This window comes from Hypanus sabinus, chromosome 25, assembly GCF_030144855.1.
Source record: "Hypanus sabinus isolate sHypSab1 chromosome 25, sHypSab1.hap1, whole genome shotgun sequence".
NCBI lineage: Eukaryota > Metazoa > Chordata > Chondrichthyes > Myliobatiformes > Dasyatidae > Hypanus > Hypanus sabinus.
In genome coordinates this window covers 22,003,024-22,025,332 of record NC_082730.1, presented here as the reverse complement: position 1 = coordinate 22,025,332, position 22,309 = coordinate 22,003,024, and the positions used below count along the sequence as shown (strand labels likewise).

At 41.9% G+C, this 22,309-nt stretch overlaps 1 protein-coding gene across 3 annotated transcripts in view; it reads right to left on the bottom strand.

Moving 5' to 3' along the window:
- kcnd3 (potassium voltage-gated channel, Shal-related subfamily, member 3) overlaps nt 1-22,309 on the bottom strand; it is a 364,680-nt gene that overhangs the window by 19,646 nt on the left and 322,725 nt on the right. For 2 of the 3 annotated variants that reach the window (XM_059950283.1, XM_059950285.1), the window contains exons 2-4: nt 20,780-20,942; nt 14,410-14,517; nt 10,940-11,023 (exon numbers count right to left, since the gene is read on the bottom strand). In XM_059950283.1, coding sequence (XP_059806266.1) covers nt 10,940-11,023; nt 14,410-14,517; nt 20,780-20,942 — 355 coding nt within the window. Of the gene's footprint in view, nt 1-10,939; nt 11,032-14,409; nt 14,518-20,779; nt 20,943-22,309 lie in introns of all 3 variants that reach the window. The other variant, XM_059950284.1, reaches the window with a different exon arrangement.

Below are 22,309 nucleotides of genomic sequence, written 5' to 3'. Positions count from 1 at the left end.
CTGAGAATGGACTTTATTTATTTTTCTAACTTAGAGCTGTAGCGTGAAGCAGGCCCTTCTGCCCCAGTGAGCTGTTCTGCCCAGCGGCCCACCTATTTAACACTAGCCTAATCACAGGACAATTTAAGGCTAATTTATACTTGTGCATCACATCTACGCTGTAGGTACCTTTCCCAAAAAAAGTAACTTGTGAGTCGTGGCGCCGCAGACCGCAACAACTGTGATTGGTCCGCTTGGTAGCATCACATTTCCGGTTGCTTCTTCTCCGCCATGTCTGTAGGCTGTGCGTACACTGATGCGAAACAGATGAAGCAAATCCTCAAATTTACCTGCCGACATGCGAAAATGTTTGAAGTGCATTTCCTCATCCGTGTCTCTCACGAAGAAACTCAACACAGTGGCATAGAAACCCCACCGCCAGCTAGCGTTTTGGCGCACACCAAAGCATGCTCGCTACGGTGTAGAGTGACGCAGAAGTGAAAATCAGGGCTACAGCGTAGCCCGTACACACAAGTATAAATCAGCCTTTACAATGACTAATTAACCTACTAACCAGCATGTCCTTGGATTGTGGGAGGAAACTAGGGCACCTGGAGGAAACCCTCGTGGTTATGGGGAGAAACCACAAACACCGTAGTTTGCACTGGAGTTGAACTCTGAACTCTGCAAAGCCCCAAGATGCTAATCGCTACGCTATCAAACTTGACTGAATGATAACATTTAAATTTAATGTCCTAAGTTATTAATTGATGAGCTATTATAGAGCAGCAGTTCACAACTTTTATTTATGCCTTAGACTCCTATCATTAGCAGAGGGTCTGTAGACCCCAGACTGGGAACCCCTACATAGAGCAATGCAATAGGAATGGACAAATCACACTTTCAAAGTGCTTTACCTTAACTTGATTAATGGATTGTTACTTTTTTAGGTAACCAAGGGGAACCTAAAATGTTGGAAACCATTATTGTTCAGCAAAGTTAAGGAGAAATGGAAATAAATCAGAAAAGATGCTGAGATGACACTAAGCTTGCATCTTTTTTGTTGTGCTTGCTACCAACAGGAGATGGTGACGTGTGTTTGGAGCTATTAAAATACTTATAGTTCAGCAACACCACAGCTGGATGAAAGCAAAAAAAAAAATGCAGATGTTAGAAATCTGTAATAAAACCAGAACATGTTGGAAGTACTCAAACAGAGTAGGTGACCCAACACCCATGGAGAGATAGACTTGTTGCCTACAATGTGGCTACTTTTACTAAAGGCTGACCGAACACATTCTATTCAAGTTCAAGTTGAAATGTACGACACATGAACCCTACTGAACCATTTTTGTTCTCCTTTTGCACTACTAATTTTATATACATATATATATATATTTCCTAGTGTAATTTGTAGTCTACTTATCCATTACACTGTACTGCTGCTGCAAAACAACAAATTTCACGACATATATCAGTAATAATAATCTAATTCTAATTCAAATTTAAGCATATTATTGTTATAAGCATGCATACACAGGGTATAAATGCGTAGCAGTAGGCAGGTAGTGCAGGAGTCCCCTGGGGTCAACTCCCTCCTAAACAGATATACTGTTTTGGATACTGTCGGGGGAGATGTCTCATCAGGGGAAGGCAGCAGCAGCCGAGTTCATTGCACCACGGGTGGCTCTGCGGCACAGGAGGGAAGGAAAATGAGTGGGAGAGCTATAGTGATAGGGGATTCGATTGTAAGGGGAATAGATAGGCGTTTCTGCAGCCGCAAACGAAACTCCAGGATGGTATGTTGCCTCCCTGGTGCAAGGGTCAAGGACGTCTCTGAGCAGCGGCAGGACATTCCAGAATGGGAGGGAGAACAGCCAGTGGTCGTTGTGCACATAGGTACCAACGATATAGGTAAAAAACAGGATGAGGTCCTACAAAGTGAATTTAGGGAGTTAGGAGATAAACTAAAAAGTAGGACCACAAAAGTAATAATCTCTGGATTACTACCAGTGCCACGTGCTAGTCAGAGTAGAAATAGGAGGATATTTCAGATGAATACGTGGCTTGAAAAATGGTGCAAGGGGGAGGGATTCAAATTTCTGGGGCATTGGAACCAGTTCTGGGGGAGGTGGGACCAGTATAAACAGGACGGTCTGCACCTGGGCTGGACTGGAACCAATGTCTTGGGGGAGCGTTTGCTACTGCTGTTCAGGAGGCTTTAAACTAATGTGGCAGGAGGATGGGAACAAGTGCAGAGAGACAGAGGGGTGTAAAATGAGGGTAGAAGCAAAAAGTAGTAAGTTGAAAAGTAAAAGTGGCAGGTAGGCAAATCCAGGGCAAAAAGCAAAAAGAGCCACTTTTCAACATAATTGTATAAGGGCTAAGAGTGTTGTAAAAACAAGCCTGAAGACTTTGTGTGTCAATGTGAAGAGCATTCGTAACAAGGTGGATGAATTGAATGTGCAGTTAGTTATTAATGAATATGATATAGTTGGGATCACAGAGACATGGCTCCAGGGTGACCAAGGATGGGAGCTCAACATCCAGGGATATTCAATATTCAGGAGGGATAGACAGGAAAGAAAAGGAGGTGGGGTAGGATTTCTGGTTAGAGAGGAGATTAACGCAATAGAAAGGAAGGACATTAGCCTGGAGGATGTGGAATCGATATGGGTAGAGCTGCATAACATTAAGGGGCAGAAAACACTGGTCGGAGTTGTGTACAGGCCACCTAACAGTAGTAGTGAGGTTGGGGATGGTATTAAACAGGAAATTGGAAATAATGCGATAAAGGAACAGTAGTTATAATGGGTGACTTCAATCTACATATAGATTGGCTGAACCAAATTGGTAAGGGTGCTGAGGAAGAGGATTTCTTGGAATGTATGCGGGATGGTTTTCTGAACTAACATGTCGAGGAACCAACTAGAGAGTAGGCCTTTCTAGATTGGGTATTGAGCAATGAGGAAAGGTTAGTTAGCAATCTTGTCGTGCGAGGCCCCTTGGGTAAGAGTGACCATAATTTGGTGGAATTCTTCATTAAGATGGAGAGTGACATAGTTAATTCAGAAACAAAGGTTCTGAACTTAAAGAAGGGTAACTTTGAAGGTATGAGACGTGAATTAGCTAAGATAGACTGGCAAATAATACTTAAAGGGTTGACGGTGGATATGCAATTGCAAGCATTTAAAGATTGCATGGATGAACTACAACAATTGTTCACCCCAGTTTGGCAAACCAGGGAAGGTAGTGCACCCGTGGCTGACAAGGGAAGTTAGGGATAGTATCAAGTCCAAAGAAGAAACATATAAATTAGTAAAAAAAAGCGGCACACCTGAGGACTGGGAGAACTTCAGAGACCAGCAGAGGAGGACAAAGGGCTTAATTAGGAAAGGGAAAAAAGATTATGAGAGAAAGCTGGCAGGGAACATAAAAACTGACTGTAAAAGCATCTGTCACAGTAAAGAGATATATCTGCAATATAGTGAGAGAGCTTATCTTTAGACAAATGAGCCCTATGTACTACTTTAAATTGTAGGAGGGAATGACAAGCACATAATGATGAAGAATTATGAAGAATATTCTTATACTCACTGGAATTTAGAAGATTGAGGGGGGATCTTATTGAAACGTATGAAATTCTAAAGGGATTGGACAGGCTAGATGCAGGAAGATGGTTTCCGATGTTGGGGAAGTCCGGAATGAGGGTGTCACAGTTTAAGGATAAAGGGGGAAGTCTTTTAGGACCGAGATGAGGAAGAACTTCTTCACGCAGAGGGTGGTGAATCTGTGGAATTCTCTGCCACAGGAAACAGTTGAGGCCGGTTCATTGGCTATATTTAAGAGGAAGTTAGATATGGCCCTTGTGGCTAAAGGGATCGGGGGGGGGGGGGGGGGGGGGGGGGGGGGGGGGGGGATGGAGAGAAAGCAGGTGCAGGGTTCTGAGTTGGATGATCAGCCATGATCATATTGAATGGCGGTGCCAGCTCAAAGGGCAGAATGGCCTACTCCTGCAACTATTTTCTAAGTTTCTATGAACATTTTCTTTTTGTACTAGCAGGGCAGAACATTACAAGGATAAACATAAGCTAACCTAAACTTACATACATTATACTTAACTTTTACATAACATGGGTTATTATGTTGTGAAATATCCCTGTCCAGAGTGAATCTCCTGTCCCACTCTCTCTAACCTTTCTTTCCTCAGCCTTCCTACACGGCTTAAATGACACTGTAGGCAGCCGTCGATCCCAGGGGATCATGGGTTTGCGCCTCTGGTGGTCTGTGTCCTCTCCAGGGTGCAAGCCTGGATGGGAAGATTTGAAGAACTGACTGTTACCCATGCAGCAGGTTCCCCCTCTCCACATCACTGATGTAGTCCAAGGGAAGGACAAGCGCTGATACAGCTCGACACCAGTGTCGTCGCAGAGGTTGCCAGAGTGAAGTTGGAAACAACATCAAACTGCCTTAGGGACCTCGGCCCCGGATTTCTTCCTCATGGTTTACTCCTGAAGGCTTTCCCATGCGTGGGTCTGGCAGTGGAGGTTTAAAGTCAGAGTTTTCCTTCGCCTAGTTGGGCTGTCATCCAAGGTTGACTAGCCTCACCTGCACGGCTTAAATGAACAGCTCCTCAAGTCTTGGCTAGGCATGTTTCAGCCTCCCATATTGAACACTTGAAATCAACGGCTTCAGATAGCTAGTATTTTTAGGAATTTACGTTTTATAGCATTTAAAGTATCTCCCTGCTGTAAATTTCAATAGTGACCCTCCCCCTTCCCCCGAACACACATATTCTCATATATTTCGGTATTTGTCTCACTACCACTTTTGTGAATCAACCTCTTCACCTGAGACAGACCTTCACCTTTGACTCTCTTTGCACTCTCCGTCTCTCTCCAGCTTCTCTGCATCTTAAAGCTTAAACTGTTCCCTGTTCAGACCGTGGCAGTTTGACCTGGAATGCTAAATCTGTTTCCTTCTTCACTGGTGCTGCCTGATCACTTTTTACCACAGCAGAATTGTGCATGTTGGACAAGTAATAATCAACGGAATCTGTCGAAATAAAAGATATTTTAGGTGGAATTTTTGACACACAACACAGGAAAATGCCTTTGGCTGTCAGTTGATGCCTATGCTCCAGTTCTATCTCCTGCAATCTTTCTTCCAACCGGAGGAGGTATAAGGCACTCCTTCCCTCTACTAGCTGGCAGGTCACCCTTGGGCGAGGTGTAGCACCCGTCTCGCCCACCGATCAGGGTCGAATGAAGCCACGGGAGCAGGTGGTGGACGGTTGTATGAGTAGCCGGTGCAGATCACAAGTCCTGGTTATGCACCCACTGACTCCAGGCAGACAGTCTCTGAGAAGTGTTGATAATGGCTGGGGCCACCCGTCTTGTAAAGACGCTGGCTAAAAGCAAGCCACTTCTGTAGGAAAATTAGCCAAGAATAAACAAGGTCATGAAAAGACCATGATTACCCACAATCACCCACATCATACGAAATGACACATAACAAATGAGCGAACCCGAATGTTTTCTTCTTCAAATTCTTCATCTTAAGTGCATCCAATTTTATTTGCCTCAACATTCTGTGATGGTGGGTTCCAAACTCGGTAGTTTTCCTTTGATTTCTCTATATGATATTTGTTATCTTAGTTTAGTGGCCTCTTGGTTTGCTCCATTCTCTAAGCAGGCTGTCCCTGTGACTATCTAACCTCAAAGTGAAATACAGTCGGCTCTCCATATCTGTGAGTTCCGCATGCACGAGTTCAACCAACTGCGAATCGAGAAAACCAGGAAGTGCTCTTCCAGCCTTCATTGTTCCAGCATAGTTCGCCTCGCATCTCGTTTGTTTGCTACTTTGTTCCTGAGAAAAAAATGGCTCCTAAAAAGCAGTTACGTGGTCAAAGCAATTTCTCAAAGGCTAAGAGTGCTGTCTCTCGCCGAGAAAGTAGAAATATTAGATCTTTTGAAAAGTGGCATGTCGCTTTCTGAAGTGGGCCGTAAGGTCGGTAAGAACGAATCGAGCATTCGCACAATAAAGCAGAAAGAAGCTGCAATTCGTGGAAGTGTTTGTGCTGCCCCTACAACGGCAGAAATGGTCTCTCTGGTTTGTGATAAAGTGCTTGCGAAGACTGAGAAAGCATTAAGTGTGTGGCTAGAGAACATGTCACAGAAGCATATCCCTGTCGATGGTCAAATCATATGTGAAAACTCGTCGTTTGATCATTGTTCGCCTCGCTTCTCATTCGTTCGCTGCTTGTGTTGTGAGAGGAACATGTATAGTTTTTTTTTCCTGACATTATTCCCTAAACAAGATAGTGTAACAACTATTTACATAGCATTTATATTGCATTAGGTATTATAAGTAATCTAGAGATGATTTAAAGAATACGGGAGGATGTGCGTAGGTTATATGCAAATACTACACCATTTTATATAAGGGACTTGAACATCTGCATTTTTTGGTATCCACAGGAGGTCCCGGAACCAATCCCTTGTGGATGAGGAAGGCCGACTGTATTTATTAACATAATTGTTGCCTTAATGGATTCACACTCTTCGGGGCTTCCCTTTATTTATTTATATGCCTTTAGAATATTTTGCTAGCTTGTTTTATGTTCATTCATAATTTAATATTATAATTCCTGAATGCCTGTGACTTTCCTAAGAGCAACACACCCATATTTTGACTGTCGATTGACTACTTCATAGGCTGCGGTCTGTGTCGACGTGTTGTGATGCCGATACAATTACACATCTCTGATGGAGGCTTTGCAATTAAATTACACTCCCGTGCTTTAAAATTGGGCAAGTGGCTTAAATTGTGTTGAATAACTGGTATTTTTAATTACGAAGGAACCGTTTGCAGTGTGCTAGACATGCCAGTTATTTCAGGTTGTGACAGGTGTTCAGTGATCGTTCACACTCATTACGGAGCAATTGCCTTTTACACTTAATTACCTCTAAGTGGAGAGCACTCAAGCGTAGCTAGAAATATGAAATGACACATTTACAAGTACGATAGAATCTTGTTAGGTTTAGTAGTTTTGAGGCAGGTAAAAACGTTGAATGCTAAATTGCCCATTGGGGCTAGTGGGCAAATTGTTGGAGTATTGTGTAGCTAAATATAAACTACAGAGGGCGATTCATGTTAATAGCCATTACCATGTTATTCTCTTCTTGGTGGCTCTTGATAATTTGCATTGTGTGTGGAGTTTATTGAAACTAAAGTTAGAACATTGGATTCTTGAGTAGACCTTTAGGTAGAGATTGTAGTCTCCCCGGTAATGTTGAGTCCATTTCAGCCTAGCAATCCATTTCTAATTACAGAAAACGAACTTTAATGCCTTTATAAGTGGCAATAAAATTATACAGAACAAACCTACCTCTAAACAGTGCTGAAGTCACAGCATGATACTACTTGATATTCTGCTATTGAACTTCAATTTCTTCTCATTCTGGTTTCAGTAGGTGAAAATAGTATAAGAGAGCATCTGAAAAGATCCTGGGTCATGGTGAGTTACTGGCTCCGCAACAACCAAAAGATCCAACCGCTAACCACAGCTCCCACTTACTCTTGTCCGCACTGTACCAGAATGCGTGGATCCCGGACTGTCTTCTCCAGACGCCTGGTGGCCACCAATACACTATCCCTCAGGAGAACATCATACTTGATTCAAGTGATTGGACTACTACTGTTGGCTCCTTGAGTTTAATCCAGCTTCCAGTGACTTTTTCAAAGGAAGATCCTTCATTTGTGCCTGTCAGCAGGTAGCCACACAATTCACCTGTCCTGTCCTCTCCTTTTGTACACTGGGCATGCGTGCACACACACACACACACACACACACACACTCACACACACACTCACACTCACACTCACACTCACACTCACACTCACACTCACACTCACACACACAGACACACACACACTTAAAGGCATGTACACTCATATGGACATGCATGCACATGCAAGATTCTATAAATACATGAAAATACAGAAATATATCTACACATACTCTTTATACTGTTGTTTACTCAGAGTTGTGGATGCATAGAACATGCTCTTAGGGGTGGTGGTAGAGGCAGATACATTAAAGCCATTTAAGTAACTCTTAGATAAACAATAAAGGAAGGATTATGCCGGAGGAAAGGGTTAGATTGATCTCAGAGTAAGTTAAAGGTTTGACGCAATGTCCTGGGACAAAGGGCTTATGCTGCGAATAATGTTCTATGTTCTATGTTCACAGATGCATATGCAAATGGGGGCACACATATGTATTCACATGTGCACGTGCGCAAATATATACCAACCCAGGAGCACATATGCTTATTTTACCAAGAGAAAAATGATTAAAAAATTTGAATAATGAAATGTAAATAAGAACAAAGTGAGAATTGATTGCTAAAGCTTGAAAATTGGATAAGTTAAATAATTTTAAGACTAGGCTGAATAGAATGAATTTAGAAAGAAGGTGATTCAAGGATGTGACTGGTTTTAATGGGATTTTCATTTACCTCTGTTCCATTAATTTCCAATTCTACCCTTTCATGGTTACAACTCTCAGCAGAGCAGTAGCTGATCTTCTAAATACCAAACAATTCCAAGAGGGTTTGCTCCTTTGCTAATGGGCTAAGTGCATTCATTTGCAGAATCTAATCTTTAGTCATCACATTTGATGGTGCAACTCCATTAATGATGTTCAATGAAAGAGAACTTCATCTTTTGTTACATTGGACGAGATTCCAAATCACCTAGTTTCCAACACCTTACCTCAAAGTTCCAAGTGTGCACTTCAGAAACATCTGAGGTAAATGTAGAGCTTAATAGCATTGAGAAGTTCTCTGAGCTCCATTTCTCGATCTTATTGAGACCAAGCCCCATCCCATCTCCTACCTGTGCCTCCTTCCAAGAATCAGTAAGCACATTACATTTGATATAGACATGTAGAAAAAGGGACTGGCAGACCATGTAGCCCTTTGAACTTGCTCTGCCATTCAGTACATGATTATGGCTGACATGCTTTTGGAGTAGGAAAATGGAGACTGCAGATACTGGGATCTGGAGCAACCCATACAGTGCTGGAGGAACACAGCAGGTCAGGCAGCATCTATGGAGGAAACAGACACTTTATGTTTTGGGTTGAGATTCTTTGAGCATTTCTCAGAATCCTACTCACAGTCTCTCCCCAGATCTCTTGATCTAACCCAAAACTATATCTGTGTCTTTCTTGAAAATATTTAATGAGTTGGCTTCATCTGTCTTCTGTGACTAACAACAATCAAATAGATGGACAAAGCTCATGGTGCTCAAAAACATGAGGAATGGTTGTGATAATAACCTTTTGAAATTTTGAAGATGTAGAATCTTTGAAGGTAGAGTTAAGAACCTGTAAGGGTAAAAAGACCCTGGTGGGAGTTATATACAGGCCTCCAATTGGGTGTAATGTAGTGAACCAGATTTGATTAGGGAGCTTAATGTAAAATAACTCTTAAGAAGCAGTGATCATAAGATAGAATTCACCCTGCAGTTTGAGAGAGAAAAGCTAAAATCAGATTTATCAGCGTTACAGTGGAGGAAATGGAATTACAGAGGCATGAGCGAGTAGCTGGCCAAAGTTGATTGCAAGGGGACACTAGCAAGGGATGATGGCAGAATCGTAATGGCAGGGGTTCCTGGGAGTAACTTGGAAGGTGCGGGAAAGATACATCTCAAAGATGATGAAGTGTTCTAAATTCTAAAGTGTTCTAAAGCAACCGTGGCTGACAATGGAAATCAAGGATAGCATAAAAGCAAAAGTGAGGGCATATAATAGAGCAAGAAATAGTAGGAAGTTAGAGGATTGGGAAGCTTTTAAAAACCAACTGAAGGCAACTAAATATCCATAAGGAGTGAAAAGATGAAATATGAAAGTAAGTTTGCCAATAAAATAAAACAAGATTCAATAAGTTTTTTTTCAGATATAGAAAGAGTACATGAGAGGTGAGAGTGGATATCGGATCAATTTAACCCTTCCCTCCTAGACTGCTCTCCATTTGTCTATCAATAATGTGCCTATCTAGATGTTTCTTAACTGCCCTTAATGTATCTGCCTCTACCTGTATCCCAGTTCCATGTACCCACAACTCTCTGTGTCAAAAAACTTACCTCCAGCATCCTGCCTATAATTTCCTCAGATCACTTTAAAATTATGGCCCCTGTTAATAGCCATTTCTGCCATGGAAAAAGTCTCTGGATATCAGATTCTGTCTTTCCTTATCAGATTCCTGCTCCTGCAGCCCTTTACCTCTCCCACCCTCCTGGCTTCACCTATCACCTTCTAGACAACCTCGTCCACACCCCTCCACTTTTTATTCTATTATCTTCCCCCTTCCTTTTCAGTCCTGAAGAAGGGTCTCAGCCCGAAACATTGACTGCTTATTCATTTCCATAGATTCTGCTGAGTTTCTGCAGAATTCTGTGTGTGTCCACTCATTCAATGCCTCTTATCAGCCTGTACACCTCTATCAAGTCATCTCTCATCCTCCTTTGCTCCTAGCTTGCTCAGCTTATTCTTAAAAGTGATGCTCTCTAATCCAGGCAGCACCCCAGTAAATCTGCACCCTCTCTATAGCTTCCACTTTCTTCCTGTAATGCGGCGTCCAAATCTGAACACTAAATTCCAAGTTTCAGTGGAATTTTGCTTTTTGCTATCCTTGCATTACTTCGCCGGTACTCCCAGCACACAAAGCACCAGCAAGCTGCAGTTTATAATCACAAGTTACGCTCCTTACATTGGATGTCACTGCAGGGCGGAGACAGAAGCAATGTTAACAAGGGTAGGGTTGCTGATTGAGAGCCTGTGGAATTCGTATTGAGGCCTCGACAGCAAGGACAAAACCCTGTCGTGATGCCACATGGCCTGCCTCCACAGCCCTGCTTCAGGACCCAAGAGGTAATATTTCTGCAGACTCACAGTTGTCCGCTCCAAGCAGTGCAGCAGATGGTGATGTTGCCTGGCCACAGCTGATCCTGGTCTGTTGGGACACAGCTGCTGATCCTTATCGCCTGACTCCTGAAACAAGAGCAATATTAAAAAAAAAGCTTAGCATGTGACATATTTAAAAAATGCAGCAAAATGCTTTGAGGATTATTTGACAGGATATCTTTTTATTGATGTCTGTCTTCTTCTCTGTGGATATTGTTTAAAATAACAAATAAAATGCTGGAGGTCCTCAATGGGTCGGGCATCATCTGTGGACAAAATGGCCAGTTTACATTTTGATGGGACTTTGGACCAGATGAATGTTCTTCACACAAATTGACAACTGTCTATCTTCCTCCACAGATGCTGCCTGACCAGCTGAGTTCCTCCGGCATTTTGTTTGTTGATCCAAATTGCAGCATCTCTTGTATCTCCGGCAAAATCCTGCCTGCCCAATTTAATTGCATTTTTTGAGGAGGCAACAAAATGGATTGATGAGGGCAGGGCAGTTAGTGTGATTTACGTGCACTTTAGTAGGACCTTTGCCAAGCTGCCTCTCTTTGGAGGTTAAGGCCATGGGATCAGGGCTAGTTGGCAAACTAGATCCAAAACTAGCTTGATAGGAGAGAGACGGTGATGGTTGGTTGATTAAACTGGTGGTGTCCCACAAAGATCATTGCTGGGACCGTTGCAGTCTGTAATATGCATGAATGACTTGGATGTGGATGTGGGAGACAAGATCATTCAGTTCGCCAATGACACAAAGATCGGAGGAGTTGCTGACAGTGTGGAAGTGGGGTGTTCGGCTGCTGAGAGATAGTGAACAGGCTGAAAATGGTAGATGGAGTTAAGTGAGAAAATGCATTTTTGGGGGAATTAATGAGGCTAGGATGTATACCATAAACGAGATTCTCAAGGAGTACTGAGGAATGTTTAGAACAAGAAACATAATGCTGGAGGATGTCAATGGATCAGGCAGCATCAGTGGAGAGTAAAGGAGAATTGGGTTTGATCCAGGTGAAGGATCTTGACATGAAATGTGGACAGTCCATTTCCCTCCACGGATACTGCCTGACCTGCTGAGTAAGAATCTATAAATCCTGAATGCAGCAATGGAGGTAAATGAAATGATTTGGAAGGCAAAATGGGATATTGTTTTTTTTTTAGTTGGGGCATAAAGTACACAAGTAGTGAAATTTTGCTACAAGTTAGACTTAGAGTGCTCTGGACCAAGTGGTGGGAGAGAGGATTAATAGAGAAGAGTGTAAAGGAATTGGGCTAAATATCCTGTTTCTACAGTACGCTGTACAATTCTATGACTTTTCTGACTAGAGAAGAAATCTTCAAACTCTTTCAGGCAGGTGGCTGTGAAATGCCTTGTGGCAAAATTTCAAAGAAAGACATGACGAACAATCTGCTGAAGGAACTCAGCTGTTCGTGCAGAATCTGTGTGGGTGGGGGAGTGGTGGGAAAAGGATTGTCCACAATTCAGTTTCCCTTCTAGACACTGCTTGACCAACTGGGTTGCTCCAGATTCCAGATTATGCCAACTCTTTTGTCTCTAAATTACCTTTAATGTTCTGACTAGTACCTGTTCTCATAAAAGTGATTATCTGCTGACAGTACCACTACAGTCTAGGGGAGATTGTATCTGAGTACATACATTTCTTCTATTATCAACATTTCTGCTATTATTGTCAACAAAATAGAGAGAGTACAGAGGAGATTTACTAGAATGTTACCTGGGTTTCAGCACCTAAGTTACAGAGAAAGGCTGAACAAGTTAGGTCTTTATTCATTGGAGCGTAGAAGGTTGAGGGGGGACTTGATAGAGCTATTTAAAATTATGAGGGGGATAGATAGAGTTGATGTGGATAGGCTTTTTCCATTGAGAGCAGGGGAGATTCGAACAAGAGGGCATGAGTTGAGAGTTAGGGGGCAAAAGTTTAGGGGTAGCACGAGGGGGAATTTCTTTCCTCAGAGAGTGGTAGCTGTGTGGAATGAGCTTCCAGTAGAAGGGTAGAGGCAGGTTCGGTATTGTAATTTAAAGTAAAATTGGATAGGTATATGGCCAGGAAAGGAATGGAGGATTATGGGCTGAGTGCAGGTTGGTGGGACTAGGTGAGAGTAAGCGTTCGGCACGGACTAGAAGGGCCGAGATGGCCTGTTTCCGTGCTGTAATTGTTATTTAGTTATAATAGTGACTATATTTCAAAAAATATATTGTACTGTGCAAATTACTGAATCACATATAGTACTCTTATTTCTGTTTTCTACCCACCTTCTTATTTTAACCAAAGTCTTAGGCACCCTAGCTATATATTTGTACCCAGGACTTTTGCACAGTACAGTGCTTACTTGGCTATAAAGAGCTTAAAGTATCATGAAGGGAGCTGTATTAAAGTAAGTGATTCTCTTTCCTGTATAGATTCAGGGTTCCACATTTTGTTCTTTTTTTTACATATTAACTTTATTCACATATGAGACCAGTTATTTACCAACATACAACCACTAATGTCAATTGATATCACTGTTGCTGCAAAATTCGGAGTTTGCAGGTTCAAACCAAATTCTGGGATGAGTCCAAAATCTAATTAGAAACACCAGGTAGATCAAACTGTGGTGTAGGGATGATGAGGCACGTCGAAGCCCCGTGGAGAGAGGTAGTGCGTGTTAAACTGTTACAGTGGCGATGTGCGGATTGTGTGATAGTGCTGGAGGGGATATATCAGAGTGTTGCTCTCAGGGATGTGTGACATATCGTGCAAAATTTTTTTGAAGGCTGTAACGTGAATCAGCTTGTGTTATAGGAAGAGATGTAGGACAGGAAGGAGCAGTGAGAGAAGAGTATTGCAGTGGGAAATATATGGTGTATCAGGCAGAGTGGGGAGAGAGTATATTCAAACAGAAGTGATTCAGTGATATGGTAAATTAATGTGTGTTATAGCAAGTGGTGTGAGTTATAGTGCCTTATGTTAGAGTGAAGAGTGCATGGTTTACATGTTTAATGCAGAATAGTGAATATTGATGGGGATTGCCATGAAATATTTAAAATAGATAAGGGAATTTATTAATGATGAGCAAAGAGCTTGTTGCATAAACTTCCTCCCCCTCCCCACCTTGTTGCTGTATCCACCTTTGTGTTGACTGCCACACTCATTCCCAGGCAATTGTCTGCTGTTTGTGCTTTACTGCTTAATGTGTAGGGCGTGCACACCCACTCTGTGCATATATCCATACACTAACCATTCCAAATAACAAGCAGTGGATGGCAGAATCAAACAATGAAAGCACAGGAGACTCAGACAAGTCTGAATACCCAAGGACCGCCCATCGCAAATGTGAATAGGACAAGCACACTCAATTTATGTACTTGGAAAATTGTCCTTCAATATAAAGAGTTCAATCATTTCCTAGAGATCTTCACCCATTTGTCTAACTGCTGCACAATATAACATTACACTTACTGTGATCTCCAGTCCCTCATTCATCAAGCCGTTACGTTTGATCTGAAGATAGGCATTGGCATTTCCAGTCTTCGCTATCTTTATCCTCGCAAGCCTGGCCTTCTGTGAAGAGAAATAAGCTTGTCTCAACAATAATTGTCCAAATCAATTACTCTGAAGGCAGCTCACAGAATCTCCTTCTTGCAATTTCACTTTACCGTTTTAATATAATCCTGGTGTAAATTGAAAAGTCCTGTGCATACATTTGGCACGCTCCTGCAGTGGTTTGTGTCTTGATTTACAATACCAGAAATCGCTGATCATGGGTCAATTCACACTGGTGCCTCTGAGGGGTTTGTATGTCCTCGCTGTGACAGTGTGGGTTTTCTTTGGGTGCTCTGGTTTCCTCCCATGTTCCAAAGACTTATGGTTGGGGTTAGTGAGTTGTCTGCATGCTACATTGACATTGAAAGCATGGCGACAGTAATGCTGACAGTAATGGCGACAAAAAAAGTAGTGAGGTAGTGTTCGTGGGTTCAATGCCCAATCAGAAATCTGATATCAGAGAGGAACTACTAGAATGTTACCTGGGTTTCAGCACTTAAGTTACAGGGAAAGGTTGAACAAGTTAGGTCTTTATTCTTTAGAGCGTAGAAGGTTGAGGGGGGACTTGATAGAGGTATTTAAAATTATGAGGGGGATAGATAGAGTTGACGTGGATAGGTGATGCCAATGAGTCATTTCACTAAATTTTTCGATGTACATGTGACAAATAAAGCTAATCTTTATCTTTAAAATCCATCCCTATTTTCTCATCTTTCTCAATTAGCCTTTGAACTTTAACCTCTTTATTTTCTAGCTTTCAGGTATATCATCCCTTGTATCTTTTAGCACATTTACTGAAATATTATTCCAGAGGTTCATCTTTGCTTTTGGAAAATAAATATCCATTACACTGTCCCTTATCTACTTATTTACAGAACTCCTCTGCTTCTTCATTTCCCTTTGCTTCAAACAATATCCTATCAAACAGCAAGGCTCTTGGTTCTCAGCTTCCACTCAGCTGCAGGGGATCAAATCCTACTCCAGGATTTGAGCGCAAAAGCTAATAGTCCTGCCGCAGTTAAGGAGGGAACGATAGACAGCCAGAGGGTTTTCTGAATGAGATATTAAACCTACACCTTGCATGCTATCTCAGGTGTATGTTTAACCTTTAGAATCAGGCTTAATATTACTGGCATAAGTAATGAAATTTGTTGCTATGTGGCAGCAGTATATTGCAATACATAATAAAAAGCTGTAAATCACAGTGAGAAGTATAGATAAGGTTAAATTAAATAAATAGTGTAAAAAGAGAAAAAAAAAGTAGTGAGGTAGTGTTCGTGGGTTCAATGCCCAATCAGAAATCTGATATCAGAGAGGAACTATTAGAACGTTACCTGGGTTTCAGCACCTAAGTTACAGGGAAAGGTTGAACAAGTTAGGTCTTTATTCTTTGGAGCGTAGAAGGTTGAGGGGGGACTTAATAGAGGTATTTAAAATTATGAGGGGGATAGACAGAGTTGACGTGGATAGGCTTTTTCCATTGAGAATAGGGGAGATTCAAACAAGAGGACATGAGTTGAGAGTTAGGGGACAAAAGTTTAAGGGTAACATGAGGGGGAATTTCTTTACTCAGAGAGTGGTAGCTGTGTGGAACAAACTTCCAGTAGATGTGGTAGAGGTAGGTTCGGTATTGTCATTTAAAGTAAAATTGGATAGGTATATGGACAGGAAAGGAATGGAGGGTTATGGGCTGAGTGTGGGCCAGTGGGTCTAGGTGAGAGTAAGCGTTTGGCATGTACTTGAAGGGCGGAGGTGGCCTGTTTCCATGCTGTAATTGTTATATGGTTATATGGGAAGATGCTATTTCTGAATCATTGAGTGTGTGCCTTTGGGCTCCTATACTTCCTCCCTGATGGTAGCAATGAGAAGAGGACATGTCCTTGGTGGGGGGGGGGGGGTGGTGTGGTGTCCTTAATGAAGTGAAGTTAGGGTCTCCATTGTATTTTAGACAATATTTTTTTAAGAATCAGCACTAATAAAGCACTCCAAGTGGTCAGCTATCTCCTTGTTGAATGGTTGAATGCACAAATTGGCACTCAGTAGCTGTGGATCATTTCTGAGATTGTGAGATATCCAAGGAACACTTCGTTCTTCTAAACATAATCCTAAACTGATAAATCCATTTGGTAATTCAGAAGAATTGTCTTTATCCAGGAGCAATTAGCACATTTGAGTTTACTGCCACAAGGAACATATGTAGCAAATAGGATTAACGTATCTTAGTGAAAAATAGATAAACAGGTGAGGAATAAGCTGATTGGGTTTGAAGACAAGGATTGTGAGAAGGCTTGTTTGAGGCATAAACTCTGGTATTGATCAGTTTGATAAATAGTCTGCTTCCAGCTCAATGTGAACTCAAAATAAATTGTATTGCAATTGGAAATAATGTGTTTCTTCCAGTGTTTACACAATACACTCCTTAATTCTAGTTGAGATAAGGTATCTAAATGTGTTGACTGCGGATAAAAGGAGACTGTAGGATAAATCTTTTGGGGTCCATAGAGAAAAGGGCTGGAGGGGAATAATAGGATTGTACTGAATGTGAATCCCATATTCTGTCTGGGTAGCCTCCAAATTTATGGCATGAATATTGATTTCTCCTTCTAGTAAAAAAAATCCCTCCCCCTCCCCACTTCTTCTATTCCCACCCAGGTCTCTTACTTCATCTCACCTGCCTACCACCTCTCCTTGGTGTCCCTCCTCCTTCCCTTTCTCCTATGGTCCACTTTCCTCTCTTATCAGATTTCTTCTTCACTAGTCCTTGTCCCTTCCCCACGCACTTGGCTTCACCTATCGCCTTCCAGCTATCCTCCTCTTCCACCCCCCCTCACCTTTCTCCTCCTCCCTTTCCAGTCCTGAAAAAGGGTCTTGGCCCAATGCGTCGACAGTTTATTCATTTCCTTAGATGCTGCCTGACCGGCTGAGTTCCTCCAGCATTTTGCGTGTTTTACTTTGTACTGAGTGTGGATGTGAGGAAGGGAATACAGTGAATATTTATTTATTTAGAGATACAACGTTCAGTGGGCCCTCCTGGCCTTTAGAGCTGCGTTGCATCGGCAATCCCTAGTCTAATCATGGGACAATTTACAACGACCAATTAACCTGCCAACCAGTACGTCCTTGGAGGAGCTGGAGGGCTCAGAGAAGGCCATGGGGACAATGTATAGACTCCATACAGATAAGCCAGAATTGAACTCCAAACTCTGATGCCCCAATTTGTAATAGCGTCCCATTAAATGCTATACTACCATGGTGCCCAAAGTGAATATGAAGCTTTGGAAGAATAGAAGCTGCAAAGAACTTTTGGACAGTACTAAAGCCCTCCTGTGTCCATCACTATTCTTCAGTCTCTAAACCCGGAGCACAATGCACTTGGTCATACCATTCAAGATTGCACACACTTATTAAAATAAATCAGCCAGGAACAGTGAAGTATCCTGAACCGCAGGATCTAATTAATTGGAAAAATTGTTCTGTTATGTAGAGAACAATAGGGCATTTCTGAAGTACTTAAAAAGCTGAGAGTGATATTTCCACTGTCTACACATGGATCAGCAATGAAAACGTTAGCGCTTACACACATAATGAGAAGCATATACTTCAGAGAAAATTACTCTGATTGCGATCGTCATAGTGATCAGCTTTGCCAGGTCTGTTCCACTGTGGGGCCTTTGGAATAAAACAGATAGACCCTGTGGTTCGATGCTTACTTCAGCTCTACAGTAATTTTGATGTTATCTGCCCTTCTGCCATCCAATTTCTGAATGGACGTTGAACCCAAGAACACTACCTCACTACTTTTTATGATTCTATTTTTGCATTGCTTATTTAATTCAACTATTTAACATTCAGTATATCTGTATATACTTACTGTAATTCACAGTTTTCTACTGTGATATATTGCATTGTACTTCTGCAGCAAAGACAACAAATTTCATAACATATGCCGATGGTATTAACCCTGATTCTGATACTGATTCTGATTCATTTGCTCTTTCTGTGACTCTTATGGTCTCGTCCACTGGCAAATGGAGTTGGAGGCTGAAACGAACTGCTGTCTCCTATGCTGGCCCACAGAATGTTAAAAGTTGCCAAGTAGGACACAGTACCCCACTTTTTATTTTCCTCTGATTGGGAGTGGAAATGGAACTGTTGATTTTAATTAGGCCATCACAGCCAGTCAACAAGTGATTTAAATCAATATGTGCTCAGTGAGGATCATAAGTGGAGACAAAAGCCATAAACAACAACAAGGAAAGAGATCTTTAGATTCCATTGCATGTTATGAAAACCTTTCCCCCCCCTCAGATGCTGCCCAGCCTGCAGAATATTTTAAACTTTCTTTTCAATGAGGTGGATCTTCTAATTTTAGTTGGTAGATACATTAAGTGAAATCTTTTATGACCACACAGTACGGTAGGGTAGCAAAGCAGCTAGCTCAATTGCTTTAAAGCGCCAGCGATCACTCATCAAGGTTCGATTCCTGCTGCTGTCTGTAAGGAGCTTGTATGTTCTCCCTGTGACCATGTGGGTTTCCTCTGGGTGCTTCGGTTTCTTCTTGTATTCCGAAGATGTGTAGTTCGGGTTAGGATTAGTAAGTCGTGGGCATGCTATGTTGGTGCCAGAAGTGTGGCGACACTTGTAGGCTGTCCCAGTACAGTGCTTGGACTGAGAAGGTCATTGACACAGAACGACTCATTTCACTGTATACTTCCATGCTTCAATGTCCACGTGACAAGTAATAATAAAGCTAAGACAACCGAGAAACAATAAATCATTTCAGATCTATAGTCACTGTAAGTGAGTTCAGATTACTGACTGTCCAGAAGTCCCTTGGAATTTGAATAAGAGAAGATTCCTTGACAGTAATGAAATAGAGCAGCAAGATCCCACAAAGAGTAAAATTGTAGATAACCTGAGTTGACAGATTAATATTGGCTAGAAGGTCAGGAAGAACATCCCTGCTCTTTGTTGGAACAATGTCACTTCACATGGGCGGAGAGCTGAGGCTTCCAGTTAGTATTTGATTTGAAAGACAATGCCCGCAGTAGTTGCAGTACTTCTTCAAGATTCAATGTGGGGCAGAGTTGGCATGGATTCAAAATGAGATTCTCCTGTCCTGGGCCTTAACAGTCTGATCCAGTGGGGTTTGGTGGACAGCCACTCACTGAAGGAAACCACGTAAGAACACAAGAGTTAGGGGCAGGACTCGGTCACCCGTTTCTCTACTCCTGCTCTGGCTTTCCTCAAGATCGTGGCTGACTTTCTACCTCAGCGCCATCTTCCTGTCCTTAATCCCTCAACTCTATTAATAATCAGACATCTATGGATCTCTGCTTTGTTTGAATGCAGTGGCTAAGCTTGCTTTGAGCTGTCTTGAATTAAGAAATCCCTCCTTATCTCAAAGTTCAAAATAAACTTATTATCAAAGTAAGCATATGCTGTCGTATACTACCCGAGATTCATTTTCTTGCAGGCATTCACAGTAGAACAAAGAAATACAATAGAATTAATGAAAGAAACTACACACACCGATTGACAAACAAGCAATGTGCAAAAGACTATTGGCAAATACAAAAAAATGGATAAATTAGTAAAAATGTAATCCTGAGAAAATAAGTTGTAGAGTCCTTGAAAGTGAGTCCATAAGTTGTGGAATCGGTTCAGGGTTGAGGTGAGTGAAATTCTTGATAGCCTACTCCTTATTCTGAGTGTGTTTCCAGACTCCTCAGCCAGCAAGTTCCCTGTATCTCCTCCCGACATCCAGCTTGTCAAGCCTAATGTATGTGTTGTATGTTCCAATGAGATATCCCCTTATTCTTCTAAGTAATTGTTTTAATTAACTCTTGTCATGAGAGAGCCTCATATTCTAACTCCATTCTGTGTACAGACATTTTGCTGATATTCCTAACTAAATTTATCAGTATTAATCTTACATTCCTGGGCCTTTGTTCTTGTCTCCTCACAAGTACATCTGCCATACTGTGACCTCCACCAAATCACCCCAGACTCAATCTGACTGAATTATAGAGCAGCTGAGAGGCTGATGGTTTCTCTTAATGTTCAGTGCCTGCTCTCTATTGGAGCTAAAGTGGGGAATCTTAAAAAAAAAACACTTGCCAGCAGGATTGGAGTTAAATTTCAAATCTTAGAGCTCGTATCTAGAGTGGGATGACAAATTTATCTGTCATGACTTCTAATTTAGCCATTCAATTCTTTTAGTCCCGCCACGAGGGAAAGGTGGAATTGCCATGGGAACAGGCTGATTGACGGTGTTTACCTTTTGTGCTCTCCGCTTGTCTGCCCGCTGGTTCTGATGGTAGATTCTGCTGAAGTTGGAAACGATGACTGGGACAGGCAGGGCGATCACCAGGACACCACTCAAGGAGCAGATGGAGCCAAAGATCTTCCCAGCTATTGTCTTCGGTACCATATCGCCATAGCTACAGGAGCAATTAAAAGGTAATTTTAATAGAAGAATTCAATATTTCACTTTTTTTCCCCAATCTAGAAATATACCCAGTGGCCATTTTGTTAAGTACATCTGTACTCCTGCTTCTTAGTGCAAATATCTAGTCAGCCAATTGTGGCAGCAACTCAATGCATAAAAGCATGTGGATGTAGTCAAGAGCTTCAATTTTTGTTCAGATCAAACCTCAGAATGGGGAAGAAAGATGATGGAGATGACTTTGGCCATGCAATACTTGTTAGGCCATGCTTTACGTATCACAGAAACTGCCGATCACTAGAGATTTTCAAGCACAACAGTCTAGAGTTCACAGAGAATTGCGTGAAAACCAAAAAAAAAATCCAGTGAGTGTTGGAAATACCTTGTTAATGAGAGAGGGCAGAGGAGAATGGCCAGACTGGTTCAAACTGACAGGAAGGCAACAGTAACTCAAATAACCACACGTTACAACAGTGCTGTGCAGAAGAGCATCTTTGAATGCAAACACGTCGAACCTTGAGACGGATGGGCTACAGCAGCAGGAAATATCCAACATTTACTCAGCGGATGCTTGATCAGGCAGAGGAGGTACCGAATAAATTGGTCACTGAGTGTATATTCTTTTTGTCTTTTAAAGATGGTTAAACCATAGCTCCTAACTCTTCAACACCACGCATCTTGACTATAGTGGAATACGCTCTACTTGGCTAGCGAGGTCAGCTATTGCCACAGTCAAGAAGAGATAAAAACCTGTTTTAAAGATGACCTTTATTTGTCACATGTACATCAAAAGATACAGTAAAATGTATCATTTGTGTCAACTCAAATTTATGAAATCTAATTTATACAGTGCTTCCAGTGACAAATTAGCATGGCCACAACTTACTAACCCTAACTCATATGTCCTCGGAATGTAGGAGGAATCCAGAGCACCTGGAGGACACACACGTGGTCATACGAACATATGAACTCCTTACAGGCAAAAGTGACAATTTACAGTGGTGCCATAAAGCATTGCGCTAGCTGCTGACCTACCGTGAAGGGTGACACTAACCAGCACAAAGCAGCACATTTGATCTACAGCCTCTTCACCTCCACCCACCACCAGAGCACTTTGGCTGGAATGTGCACTGCTTCCGAGATACGAATTGCTCCCCAAGCGTCTCCCAAGCCCACAACCTCTGAGATTCAGAAGGACAAGGTCATCACATGGTTGGGAATAATGACAACTCCAAATTCCCTTTAAAATCACACATTCAGACTTTTTTAATGTTGCTCATTGTCACCCAGTCAGAATCCTGGATCCCCACTCAGCAGTGCAGTGAGAATACTTTCATCACATACACTACACTAGTTCAAGAA